The following is a 14503-nucleotide window of genomic DNA, read 5'->3' as shown; positions in this document are numbered from 1 at the left end:
ATATATCAACTGGCTCCAGAAAGTTAAATCGATTTGTAAATGACTTCTATTAAAAAAAACTTTACCCTTCCAGTACTTTTTAGCAGCTTTATGCTACAGAGGAAATTCTTTTCTTTTTGAATTTCTTTTTTGTCTTGTCCACAGTGCTCTCTGCTTACACCTGATGCCCGTTTCAGGAACTGTCCGGAGCAGGAGAAAATCCTCATAGCAAACCTATGCTGCTCTGGACAGTTCCTGACACGGACAGAGGTGTCGGCAGAGAGCACTGTGGACAAGACAAAAAAGAAATTCAGAAAGAAAAGAATTTCCTCTGTAGCATACAGCTGCTAAAAAGTACTGGAAGGATTATGATTTTTTTTTTTAAAAGAAGTCATTTACAAATCTCTTTAACTTTTTGGCACTAGTTGATTTAAAGGGTACCTTTCATCAAAAAAAAACTTTTGATATATTATAGATTAATGTATGCCTAATAACTTTCCAATAGTATGTTATTAAAAAATATGCTTCTTTCTTTTTAATTTTCCACTTTGAAAAAATGACCACTAGGGGTCTCCCTACCAGTCCTTTTTTTTTTTTTTTATAGATTTCAGACTCATGCTGGAGTCCTAAATCTCAGACTGCATCCGAGACACAGACAAGCGCAACATTGCTCCCTGGCAGTGAGCAGGTGAGTTTGTCTGTGTTCCAGGACTGGTAGGGAGACCCCTAGTGGTCATTTTTTCAAAGTGGAAAATTAAAAAGAAAGAAGTATTTTTTTTAATAACATGCTATTGGAAAGTTATTCTGCATACAATAATCTATAATATATCAAAAGTTTTTTTGATGAAAGGTACCCTTTAAAAAAAAATGTTAAAAAAAAAATGTTTTCCACCGGAGTACCCCTTTAAGCCTTAGAGGACCCATAATGTAAATGTATGTCATGGTGCCTTGGTACATGGTTTACCAGGATGTACATTTACATCATGAACTTAAACTGATTAATCCTTCAGATGCTGTGCTCAATACTGATCATGGCACCTAAAGCCATAGTGGGGCTTTGTGAGACTCATTGGACAACCTGCAACATGATTGCGGGGGTCCAATGAGTCAAGATTGCAACCAGAGCTTTCCTTACCATGCTGTCTAGCAAACTATACAAATAAATATTGCTATCAATAGTCCCCTGTGGGGGCTTATAAAATGTACCCTGTTCATACTACGCAGCAACTTAAAATCATTCCACCTCTGCCAGATTTTCTTATAAAACAAAATAAAAGTCTATTTACATAGATAAGGATTCAATTCCTAGTGGCAGCTCTTGTGCTTGTGTGCCAGCTTATCTGGATTTTATTGAACTTGCTGATAGTTTTCACTATCTGCCAATCATTAAAGGGCTAATCCGATTGAATTTTTTTTTTTAATCAACTGGTGCCAGAAAGTTAAACAGATTTGTAAATTACTTCTATTAAAAAAATAAAAAAATCTTTATCCTTCCAGTACTTCTTAGCTGCTGTATATTACAAAGAAAGGGCTTTTGTTTTTGGATTTCGTTTATTTTATTTTATTTTTTTCTGTCCACAGTGCTCTCTGCTGACACCTTTTGTCTGTATCAGGAAATGTCCAGAGCAGCATATGTTTGCTATGGGGATGTGCTCCTGCTCTGGACAGTTCCTGATACGGGCAGAGGTGTCAGCAGAGAGGAGAGCACTGTGGACAGAAGAAAAAAAATCCAAAAAGAAAATAACTTTCTCTATAGTATATAGCAGCTAATAAGTATTGGAAGAATAAAGTTTTTTTTAATTGAAGTAATTTACAAATCTGTTTAACTTTCTGACACCAGTTGATAAAAAAATAAAGTTTTCCACCGGTGTACCCCTTTAACCTCTTAAGGATGCAGGGCATACCTGTACGCCCTGTGCTCGGTCCCGGTATACAACGCAGGATCACACTGTGACCCCGCGTGATACCCGGTCGGTCCTGGTGGCTAATGATAGCCGGGAGCCTGGGCTAATAGCGTGCGGCGGCGCTATTAACCCTTCAGACGCGGCGATCAAAGTTGATCGCCGCATCTAAAATGAAAGTAAAAGCTTCCCGGAAGCTCATTTGGGCTGATCGGGACCATCGCAATAAAATAGTGATGTCCCGATCAGCTAACATGAGAGCGGAGGTCCCCTCACCTGACTCTGTCGCGTCCGATCGGCATTTGATTGCTCCAAGCCTGAGATCCAGGCTTGAGCAATCGACCGCCTATAACACTGATCAATGCAAAGCTATGGCTTTGCAATGATCACTGTAAAAGATCAGTGTGTGCAGTGTTATAGCCCCCTATGGGAGCTATAACACTGCAAAAAAAAAGTGGAAAAAAAAGTTAATAAAGGTCATTTAACACCTTCCCTAATCAAAGTTTGAATCACCCCCTTTTCCCATAAAACAAACTGTGTAAATAAAAATAAACATATATGGTATCGCCGCGTGCGGAAAAGTCCAAATTATAAAAATATATCATTAATTAAACCGCATGGTCAATGGCGTACGCGCAAAAAAAATTTCAAAGTCCAAAATAGCGTATTTTTGGTCACTTTTTATATCATGAAAAAATGAATAAAAAGCGATCAATAAGTCCGATCAATACAAAAATGGTACCGATAAAAACTTCAGAACACGGCGCAAAAAATGAGCCCTCATAGCCCCATACACGGAAAAATTTATAGGGGTCAGAAGGTGAGAATTTTTAACGTATACATTTTCCTGCATGTAGTTATGATTTTTTTCAGAAGTACGACAAAATCCAACCTATATAAGTAGGATATCATTTTAACCGTATGGACCTACAGAATAAAGATAAGGTGTAATTTTTACCGAAAAATGTACTACGTAGAAACGGAAGCCCCCAAAAGTTACAAAATGGCATTTGTTCTTCAATTTTGTCGCACAATGAATTTTTTTTCCGTTTCGCCGTGGATTTTTTGGTAAAATGACTAATTGAAAGGGTTATGAGTTTTAGAAGGTGATGAGGAAAAAATGAAAATGGAAAAACGTTAAGAGTCCTTAAAGGGGTACTCCGCCCCTGGCATCTTATCCCCTATCCAAAGGAAGGATAGGGGATAAGATGTTAGATCGCCGCGGTCCCGCTGCTGGGGACCCCGGGGATCGCCACTGCGGCACCCCTCTATCATTACTGCACAGAGCGAGTTCGCTCTATGCGTAATGACGGGCGATACAGGGGCCGGAGCAGCGTGACGTCATGGCTCCGCCCCTCATGACATCACGGCCCGTCCCCTTAATGCAAGTCTATGGCAGGGGGCGTGACGACCGCCACGCCCCCTTCCCATAGACTTGTATTGACGGGGGCGGGCCGTGACGTCACGAGGGGTGGAGCCGTGACGTAACGATGCTCCGGCCCCTGTATTGCCCGTCATTACGTGCAGAGCGAACTCTCTCTGCACAGTAATGATAGCGGGTGCTGCAGCAGCGATCCCCGGGGTCCCCAGCAGCGGGACCCCGGCGATCTGACATCTTACCCCCTATCCTTTGGATAGGGGATAAGATGTCTAGGGGCGGAATACCCCTTCAAGGGGTTAAGCCTGATACTGTTTTTTCTATAGATTTGAGAATAAGGGGCGATTCACACTACGGAATTTCCAAGCGGAAAATAAGTGCAGCAGCCTCCCTCTGTCTTCCATGCGATCATGCTGCACCGTGCCGGCAGAATTCGGCGCAGACTGCTTTGCTGTCAGTTGTAACTGCAGGTCCAGTGGTGCCCGCTGCAAACACAATCTACACTTAGAGATGCCATAGTGTGGAGGACCCTAAGCCGTTTGCAGTGTGAATTGCAGCAAATTGGGAAGATTTCCTATAATGATCCTCCTCCGGACACCTCTTTACAGACATACGTCCCCCCATTGCATCCCATCTGCACAGTATACAATTTCACCTGGTAGCCTCTGTATAGAACAGTGTTTCCCAACCAGTGTGCCTCCAGGTGTTGCAAAATGACAACTCCCAGCATGCCTGGACAGCCTTTGGCTGTCCGGGCATGCTGGGAGTTGTCGTTCTGCAACAGCTGGAGGAACCCTGGTTGGGAAATACTGGTATAGAATAATACAGCATATAGAAAGCTATATATATAGGAGGTCTATGAATTTGTTTTGCGTGTGCAGTAGGAGTTTTCTGTGAATAGATCTCATGCACACTATCATGTTAGGGCTCGCATTCAAGCACATGAGGCCGCAGCTCTACCTTAGTACACTTCATTGTTTAACATTGAGATTTTGTTTCTAACGAATTGTTTATCAATGGACAAGAAAAAATAGTTTTGTTCTCCGTTGCGTGCCGGGTGTATAGAGATATTCTTCCCCATGGGCATTGCTTTTAGGTAAGAATATTTCTCTAAATACAGAACAAAACTGAGCCAGTTCATGCCCATGGAGGTCACACCGCTCCATACCGGGGACTATACACTATTACTCTTTACAGCCTGTGCCGTGCGAGCTCTCACCAAGATGCAAAGTCATGCAGCATCAGCGAGGAGATTCACATTGTTCCAGATAGAAGTTAAAATAATATATAAATTATTTAGCATTTCATACCTCAGGCGTTCACTAAAAGAGTACTCCGGCAAAAATGTACTTATCCCCTTTCCACAGGGTAGGGGATAAGTAGCTGATCGCGGTGGGGGTCCAATTGCTATGGGACCCGGCGCGTACTGAGGAGCGCGTACTGCAGACGGCATGCGCTCCATTTGTTTCTATAAAAGCATCGAAAAGACCCAAATACAGTACTCGGGCATCATCAGCGATTCCATAGAAATTAATGGAGCGTGTGCCTTCTACCGGTAGAACACACACGCTCCTCACCGAGAGCGCCCGATCCTCCTACACATCTCCTTAAATCTCTGGAATCTGACAGATCCTTCCCAACCCTTTGAATGTTTGGAAATGCCTGGACGACTTTCGGAGTGGACTCACAGGCATCTACTGGTTTATATTTATAAGAGAGAGAGAAAGGGCTACATGCCGGGATAATATTATAGGGTTATAGCTGACGGGGACATAGGCAGAGGGGATTAGAGTGAGATAGATAGATATGAGATAGATAGATAGATAGGAGATTAGATAGATAGGAGGTAGGTAGGTAGGTAGATAGGAGATAGATAGGAGAGAGAGAGATAGATAGGAGATAGATAGATAGATACATGCAGTGGGGCAAAAAAGTATTTAGTCAGCCACCAATTGTGCAAGTTCTCCCACTTAAAAAGATCAGAGAGGCTGTAATTGTCATCATAGGTATACCTCAACTATGAGAGACATAGGCCGGCATTTATCATTGTAGGTGTAAGTGAAGCATTTATCATTGTAGGTGTAAGTGAAGCATTTATCATTGTAGGTGTAAGTGAAGCATTTATCATTGTAGGTGTAAGTGAAGCATTTATCATTGTAGGTGTAAGTGAAGCATTTTTCTACACTTTTTTTGTGTGTTGGTAATGTGTAGGAGCACCAAATGGTCACAGAGCATTTGATAAATTTCGTGCAGGTCACATTTTCGGATATTTCGTTCTTCACATACACCAAAAAGCTAAGCTAAGATTGGGCTGGTGCAGTTTAGTGACTGTTCAGTGGCTTTGCGCCTTTATTGAGCCTTTTCACAAAAAAGGCACAGTTCATAAGTTCCATATTATGTTTATTGCCAAAATCAGTGGATTGCAACTGAAAATCAGCAGAAATGTTTAAACCTAAAGGCACAAAAAAGGGGCAAATAAACCCTGCTTGCGCCTTTTGTGCGCCTTTTCTAGACACAAAAAATCAGACAATGTGATTTTATGGACTTTTTTCTCATTATGGCCAACATTTCTCGTTGTCTTTAGACTGTCTAAAGACAACGAGAAATGTTGGCCATAATGAGAATAAAAATCCATAAAATCACATTGTCTGATTTTTAAAGAATTTATTTGAAAATTATGGTGGAAAATTTGTATTTGGTCACCTACAAACAAGCAAGATTTCTGGCTCTCACAGACCTGTAACTTCTTCTTTAAGAGTCTCCTCTGTCCTCCACTTGTTCCCTGTATTAATGGCTCCTGTGTGAACTTGTTATCAGTATAAAAGACACCTGTCCACAACCTCAGTCACACTCCAAACTCCACTATGGCCAAGACCAAAGAGCTGTCGAAGGACACCAGAAACAAAATTGTAGACCTGCACCAGGCTGGGAAGACTGAATCTGCAATAGGCAAGCAACTTGGTGTTAAGAAATCAACTGTTGGAGCAATAATTAGAAAATGGAAGACATACAAGACCACGGATAATCTCCCTCAATCTGGGGCTCCATGCAAAATCTCATTCTGTGGTGTCAAAATGATCACAAGAACGGTGAGCAAAAATCCCAGAACCACACGGGGAACCTAGTGAATGACCTGCAGAGAGCTGGGACCAAAGTAACAAAGGCTACCATCAGAAACACACTATGCAGCCAGGGACTCAAATCATACAGTGCCAGACATGTCCCCCTGCTTAAGCCAGTACATGTCCGGGCCCATCTGAAGTTTGCTAGAGAGCATTTGGATGATCCAGAAGAGTATTGGGAGAATGTCATATGGTCAGATGAAGGCAAAGTAGAACTTTTTGGTAAAAACTCAACCCGTCGTGTTTGGTGGAGAAAGAATGCTGAGTTGCATCCAAAGAACACCATACCTACTGTGAAGCATGGGGGTGGAAACATCATGCTTTGGGGCTGTTTTTCTGCTAAGGGACCAGGACAATTGATCAGTGTAAAGGAAAGAATGAATGGGGCCATGTATCGTGAGATTTTGAGTTATAACCTCTTCCATCAGCAAGGGCATTGAAGATGAAATGTGACTGGGTTTTTAACATGACAATGATCCCAAACACACTGCCCGGGAAATGAAGGAGTGGCTTTGTAAGAAGCATTTCAAGGTCCTGGAGTGGCCTAGCCAGTCTCCAGATCTCAACCCCATAGGAAACTTTTGAAGGGAGTTAAGAGTCTGTGTTGCCCAGCGACAGCCCCAACACATCACTGCTCTAGAGGAGATCTGCATGGAGGAATGGGCCAAAATACCAGCAACAGTGTGTGAAAACCTTGTGAAGACTTACAGAAAATGTTTGACCTCTGTCATTTCCAACAAAGGGTATATAACAAAGTATTGAGATGACTTTTGTTATTGACCAAATACTTATTTTCCGCCATAATTTGCAAATAAATTCTTAAAAAATCAGACAATGTGATTTTATGGATTTTTTTCTCATAATGTCTCTCATAGTTGAGGTATATCTATGATGATGATTACAGGCCTCTCTCATCTTTATAAATGTGAGAACTTGCACAATTGGTGGCTGACTAAATACTTTTTTGCCCTACTGTAGAAAGCTTCATATATAACAAACCATTGGAGGCCAAAGAGACATTTCTATGACGCCTGTTACCTGTATGGAGGCATGTGAATCCGTTTTGCGTGTGCAGTAGGAGTTTTCTGTGAATAGATCTCATGCACACTATCATGTTAGGGCTCGCATTTTTTTTGTTTTAAACATTATGACTTTGTTTCTAATGTTTTGTTCTCCATTGCGTGCCGTGTGTATAGAGATATTCGTCCCCATGGGCATTGCTTTTAGGTAGGAATATTTCTCTAAATACAGAACCAAATTGAGCCAGTTCATACCAGGGACTATACACTTTTATTATTTACAGCCGTGCAAACTGTCACCAAGGTGCAAAGTCATGCAGCATCAGCGAGGAGATTCACATTGTTCCAGATAGAAGTTTAAAATAAAAAAATATATCATTTCGCATTTCATGCCTCAGGCATTCACCTTACCTATATGTAAAGGAGTACTCCCTCAAAAATGAACTTATCCCCTATCCACGTGATAAGTATTAAGTAGCTTATTGCAGGGGGGTCTAACCGCTGTGGCCCCACGCGATCATAGGATGGGACCCAGCGCTCAGTGAAGGGTGCATTCATTTCTATTGGAGCACTGAAAAGACCCAAGTACAGCTCTCGGGCATCATCAGTGCTCCCATAGAAATGAATGGAGCGCATGCCTTCTACCGGTAGACGACACGCTCTCCTCACTGAGAGCACCGGGGTCCCATCTTAGAGATAATAGGGGCCCCAGCAGTCGGACCCCTATGATTAGCTACTTATCCACTATCCTGTGGATAGGGGTTAAGTACATTTTCCCCTGAGTACTCCTTTAACGTACATATCATTATATCAGAAAGAGAGTAGGAGCTGAGCCCCATCCATACATACAGTGGGTTATAAAAAGTCTACACACCCGTATAAAATGACATGGTCTTTTGATGTTAAAGAGTACCTTTCATGATCTTGTCAAATGTTATAATCCTCCCAGTTCACTGCCCCCATCATGATAAACCACCCCCTGCCTTTATTTTTATTATTTTTTAGTTTTCTACCTTGATATTGCTCTGTATTTTCAGCTCAGTCTCAGTCAGATTCACAGACTGGGAAGGGGCGTTCCCCAGCAGGCGTGACATCATCTGAAGCCATACAGGGGAGAACTTCCTCCCTCACTCTGCTACACAGCCAGAGCAGTTCAGTGTGAGATGAGCTATGACTGGCTAAGGCTGCACCTCTTAAGGTCCCATGTCGTAAATGTACATCCTGAGTCCGCTCCCGTTCTACAACTCGGGGCCCGCGTCATAGCGGGTTGGGCCGGGTCTCTAACCATGGCCGGGACTCGTGGCTAATAGCGCGCGGCACTGATCGCTTTTAAACCTTTAGACTCAAGTGAAAGTAAATCGTTGCCGGTTAGCTCAGGGGGCTGTTCAGGATGTCCGCCGCGGCTTCCCGAACAGCTGTAAGACAGCAGGAGGTTCCCTTACCTGCCTCCCCGCTGTCCAATCGCCGAATGACTGCTCAGTGCCTGAGATCCAGGCATGAGCAGTCAAGCGGCAGAATCATTGATCAATGGTTTCCTATGAGAAACCAGTGATCAATCTAAAAGATCAGTGTTTAGAGTTATAGCCCTATAACATTGCAAAAAAAGTGAATAAAGATCATTTAACCCCCTTCCCTAATAATAGTTTTAATCACCCCCCCCCCCCCTTTTCCTATTTAAAAAAAAAAAACTGTAAATAAAAATAAACATTTGAGGTATCGCCGTGTGCCGTGTGCAGAAATGTCCGAATTATAAAAATATCGTTAATTAAACCGCACGGTCAATGGCGTACGTGCAAAAAAATTCATAAATATCATGATAAAGGAATAAAAAGCGATCAATAAGTCCGATCAATACAAAAATATTGCTAAAAAATTAGCCCTCATACCGCCCCATACGTGGGAAAATAAAAGTTATAGGGATCAGAAGATGACAATTTTAAACGTATAAATTTTCCTGCATGTAGTTACGATTTTTTCTATAAGTAGGGTATCATTTTAATCTTATGGACCTACAGAATAAAGAGAAGGTGCCATTTTTACCGCAAAATGTACTGTGTAGAAACTGAAGCCCCCAAAAGTTACAAAATGGTGTTTTTTTTTTTTCAATTTTGTCTCACAATAATTCTTTTTCCCGTCTCGCCGTATATTTTTGGGTAAAATGACTAACGTCATTACGAAGTAGAATTGGTGGCGCAAAAAATAAGCCATCATATTGATTTTTAGGTGCAAAATTGAAAGAGTTATGATTTTTTAAAGGCAAGGAGGAAAAAAACGAAAGTTCAAAAAACAGAAAAACCCCCGGTCCTTAAGGTGCAGTAAAGTTCCCCCACATTAGGTGCAGTACAGTTCCCCCCCCATATTAGGTGCAGTATAGTTTCCCCACATTAGGTGCAGTACAGTTCCCCCCCACATTAGGTGCAGTATAGTTTCCCCACATTAGGTGCAGTACAGTTCCCCACATTAGGTGCAGTATAGTTTCCCCCACATTAGGTGCAGTATAGTTTCCCCCACGTTAGGTGCAGTATAGTTTCCCCCACGTTAGGTACAGTATAGTTCCCCACATTAGGTGCAGTATAGTTTCCCCCACATTAGGTGCAGTATAGTTTCCCCCACGTTAGGTGCAGTATAGTTTCCCCCACGTTAGGTGCAGTATAGTTTCCCCCACGTTAGGTGCAGTATAGTTCCCCCACAGACATACATCTTACAGCCATATACGGTGTATGGCTGGAGGCTGTATGCCTGTTTACTGCCCCAGTGTTCTGACCACCGCTCCTCCGGTCCGGGGACCCCGGTGACCGGGGTGACAATCTACTGCTATGGCCTATGGGCCATAGCAGTAGATCCCTAAGCCGGAGGTCGGAACACTGAAGATGACATGCCGTTGGTGACTTACCATGCGCGTGTACTCCTTGATGCTCCGCTATTCTTTACTCCTATGGGCGCACGCATGGGACGTCAGTGACGTCCCTGCGTGCGCTACCTCCCGGCGGCCCCTGCATTTTTAAAGTCCGGGCGTGTTGGGAGTTGTAGTTTTGCAACAGCTGGAGGCACCATGGTTGGGAAACAATGTTAGCGATATATCTGTCCTATAATTGTGTCATAATGGTGTCATCTGCCTGATATTTTAATTATTTGTGGTGTTCTTCACAGTGGGTAAGGCCATTGTTAATGTATTTTATCTATTATTATTATGTTTATGATTGTATTATACAGCCTCTTATTATAATGTATTGCAGATTTTGCATCAATGTTTCCGGAGGTCCCCATTAGCAACTTCATGGTTCTAACAGTGACGCAGAGAACCGAGAATGACATGACCATGTGGAGCACAGAGGTGGAGAATGAACGAGAAGTAATGCTGGAGAAGGTCAGTGTCTCTTATATGTTACAGTTAAGGGGGCACTCCAGGGAACTAAACCCATAGCCCATGCTTTCCCTCTCATCAACCTATTTAATTGTCTAAATATTCTTCATTAGCTATATACAGCAGTTTCACCTCTCTGGTTGTCACTTATATGCATGAAGTGAGGCAATGACCTCATCCAGCCATCCACTCTGTCTCTGTCCAAATCCCTCTCAGAAAGCAGCCCCCACCCTCCTTAGAGACACAGACCATGTGGTTTCTGCCCTGCACTGATGAGTCATGCTCTCTTTAGTGCTGACAGCTGGGAGGTGTGTGCAGCCTTAGCCAATCACATACTGAACCTTTTAGTGCAGTTCAGAACAGGAGGGTGAGGGCTGGCAGAGCAGAGCTGCAATGATGCTGGGAGATGTAGGCAAGGGCAGGGAAGGATGGCAAAGTATATAAAGCAGCCAGAGAAGACAACAGGGGCCACAGGAGCCATGCATTTGAAGCAGGGTGGTTCACAGGGAACATATCCAGGTAGTGTGGTGGCCCTTAAGCATTACATATATATATATATCTCCCTGGAGTACCCATTAACACATGGATAAAGACCAGTGTGTGGAGGCTCAATTATTTACTCCAAAAATCCCACACCACTAAAAATAGTGAATCTTTATTACTTACACACAATTGGTGTGGGAAATAAGGGTTTTTTTGCACCAACTTTTAGTTGGTCTATGAGTAAATAATCTCATGTGTTACATTGACTTCATGCTGACATCAAACCTTCAGGTATATTAGAAGCAAATGATAATGTAAAAAAGAGGGACAGACGGAGGGGGACAATCGGAGGGACGTAGAGAGACAGACGGAGGGACACTGAGGGAGGGAGAGAGACAGACGGAGGGGACAGAGGGACGCAGAGAGACAGACGGAGGGACACTGAGGGAGGGAGACAGACGAACGGAGGGACGCAGAGAGACGGACGGAGGGACGCAGAGAGACGGACGGAGGGACGCAGAGAGACGGACGGAGGGACGCAGAGAGACGGACGGAGGGACGCAGAGAGACGGACGGAGGGACGCAGAGAGACGGACGGAGGGACGCAGAGAGACGGACGGAGGGACGCAGAGAGACGGACGGAGGGACGCAGAAAGACGGACGGAGGGACGCAGAGAGACGGACGGAGGGACGCAGAGAGACGGACGGAGGGACGCAGAGAGAGGGACGGAGGGACGCAGAGAGAGGGACGGAGGGACACAGAGAGGGACGGAGGGACGCAGAGAGAGGGACGGAGGGACGCAGAGAGAGGGACGGAGGGACGCAGAGAGAGGGACGGAGGGACGCAGAGAGAGGGACGGAGGGACGCAGAGAGAGGGACGGAGGGACGCAGAGAGAGGGACGCAGAGAGAGGGACGGAGGGACGCAGAGAGAGGGACGGAGGGACGCAGAGAGAGGGACGGAGGGACGCAGAGAGAGGGACGGAGGGACGCAGAGAGAGGGACGGAGGGACGCAGAGAGAGGGACGGAGGGACGCAGAGAGAGGGACGGAGGGACGCAGAGAGAGGGACGGAGGGACGCAGAGAGAGGGACGGAGGGACGCAGAGAGACGGACGGAGGGACGCAGAGAGACGGACGGAGGGACGCAGAGAGACGGACGGAGGGACGCAGAGAGACGGACGGAGGGACGCAGAGAGACGGACGGAGGGACGCAGAGAGACGGACGGAGGGACGCAGAGAGACGGACGGAGGGACGCAGAGAGACGGACGGAGGGACGCAGGGAGACGGACGGAGGGAGGGAGGGAGAGGGACGGAGGGAGGGAGAGGGACGGAGGGAGGGAGAGGGACAGACGGAGGGAGGGAGAGGGACAGACGGAGGGAGGGAGAGGGACAGACGGAGGGAGGGAGGGAGGGAGGGAGAGGGACAGACGGAGGGAGGGAGGGAGGGAGAGGGACAGACGGAGGGAGGGAGGGAGAGGGACAGACGGAGGGAGGGAGGGAGGGAGAGGGACAGACGGAGGGAGGGAGGGAGAGGGACAGACGGAGGGAGGGAGGGAGGGAGAGGGACAGACGGAGGGAGGGAGGGAGGGAGGGAGAGGGACAGACGGAGGGAGAGGGACAGACGGAGGGAGGGAGGTAGGGAGAGACTGAGGGAGGGAGGGAGAGAGACAGACAGACATCAATCATTAAATGGAAAGCATCAGCCATCATTATGTTTCCTGCTGTCAGATCTCATTGTGTTAATAGTAAAGCTGTACAAAAAACTCTATTAGGCTAGGAACAGACATTGCAGATATGCAGCAGAAAATGTGCCAAAGGCTATGTTCACACAGCGGAATTTCCTCATGGAATTCCATCAGACAATTCCGCTCAGAAATCATGCAAAATGTATTGCACAGTGTGTTGAATGGCGATTCCGATGTCCTATTCACACGGCAGTAATTCAGCAGCGTAAAATTCTGCTTTCCGGATTGAACATGTCTTTTCACTTTTGTGGAATTACCTGGTGGAATGCGTTTGAAGTCAATGGAGCTTTAAATTTCGGCAGAATTCTGTGTTTTGAGCTCACAGAATTCCGGCTTGTATATATATAGCCAAAGGCAGAAGTGGATCCAACTGGAAAGTGAAATATCAAGGAACATGTTATACAAAGAGTCTTTCAAATACCCCGTTATACTTAGAGACTGTGAACAGTATCAACAAAGATCGCACGCAGATCAAGGGTGCGTTCACACCATGCTTTTGTGACATATACATTTTTTTGTAGACAAACATTTTAACGGATGCTGCTGTATGCCATCCATTTTTTTTATTGCCTTATATATTAAAAGGACTGGAACATGTACTTTTTTTTATTTATTTATGTATTTATTTATTTTTTTAAGCATATCCAATACCATAGTTGACTACGTTATTGCGTACAGCAAAATTTAAAGTACTGCTACGGAAACTGAGAAACGGAGGCAAAAATGCAGTGTGAACGCTCCCTTATTAAGGAATTAGCCACTGTCGCTATAATACTGACTGGCAATAGTGATTTGGAACAGCAGGTATTCTGAAGCATTTTACTAGCCGTCAAACGTATATACTCGAGTATAAGCCGACCCGAGTATAAGCCGAGACCCCTAATTTCAACCCAAAATCCCAGGAAAAGTTATTGACTCGAGTATAAGCCTAGGGTGGGAAATACCTCATCCCCCCCTGTCATCATCCAGACCCGTCATTAACATCCTCATCATCATCCCCTTGTCATCATCCCACACATCCCCCCTTCATCATCCCCTTATCATCCCACACATCCCCCCTTCATCATCCCCTTATCATCCGCACATCCCCCCTTCATCATCCCCTTGTCATCATCCCACACATCCCCCCTTCATCATCCCCTTATCATCCCGCACATCCCCCCTTCATCATCCCCTTATCATCCCACACATCCCCCCTTCATCATCCCCTTGTAATCATCCCACACCCCCCCCCCTTCATCATCCCCACCCCCCTTCATCATCCCCACACCCCCCCTTCATCATCCTCTTCTCATCATTCGCCCTCAGTGGTCTTCAACCTGCGGACCTCCAGAGGTTTCAAAACTACAACTCCCAGCAAGCCCGGGCAGCCATCGGCTGTCCAGGCTTGCTGGGAGTTGTAGTTTTGAAACCTCCGGAGGTCCGCAGGTTGAAGACCACTGCGGCCTTCAACATCATCCAGCCCCCTCTCACCCCCTTTAGTTCTGAGTACTCACCTCCGCTCGGCGCTG

The 14503-nt window shown here is 45.2% G+C and overlaps 1 protein-coding gene across 2 annotated transcripts in view; it reads left to right on the top strand.

Annotated features, from left to right (window-relative positions):
• MMADHC (metabolism of cobalamin associated D) overlaps positions 1 to 14503 on the top strand; it is a 57555-nt gene that overhangs the window by 36565 nt on the left and 6487 nt on the right. For both annotated transcript variants that reach the window (XM_056534177.1, XM_056534178.1), the window contains one exon: positions 10636 to 10766. In XM_056534177.1, the coding sequence (XP_056390152.1) occupies positions 10636 to 10766 (131 nt within the window). The remainder of the gene's footprint in view (positions 1 to 10635; positions 10767 to 14503) is intronic.

The sequence above is a fragment of the Hyla sarda genome, chromosome 8, assembly GCF_029499605.1.
Source record: "Hyla sarda isolate aHylSar1 chromosome 8, aHylSar1.hap1, whole genome shotgun sequence".
NCBI lineage: Eukaryota > Metazoa > Chordata > Amphibia > Anura > Hylidae > Hyla > Hyla sarda.
This window is presented reverse-complemented; position numbering and strand designations above follow the sequence as displayed.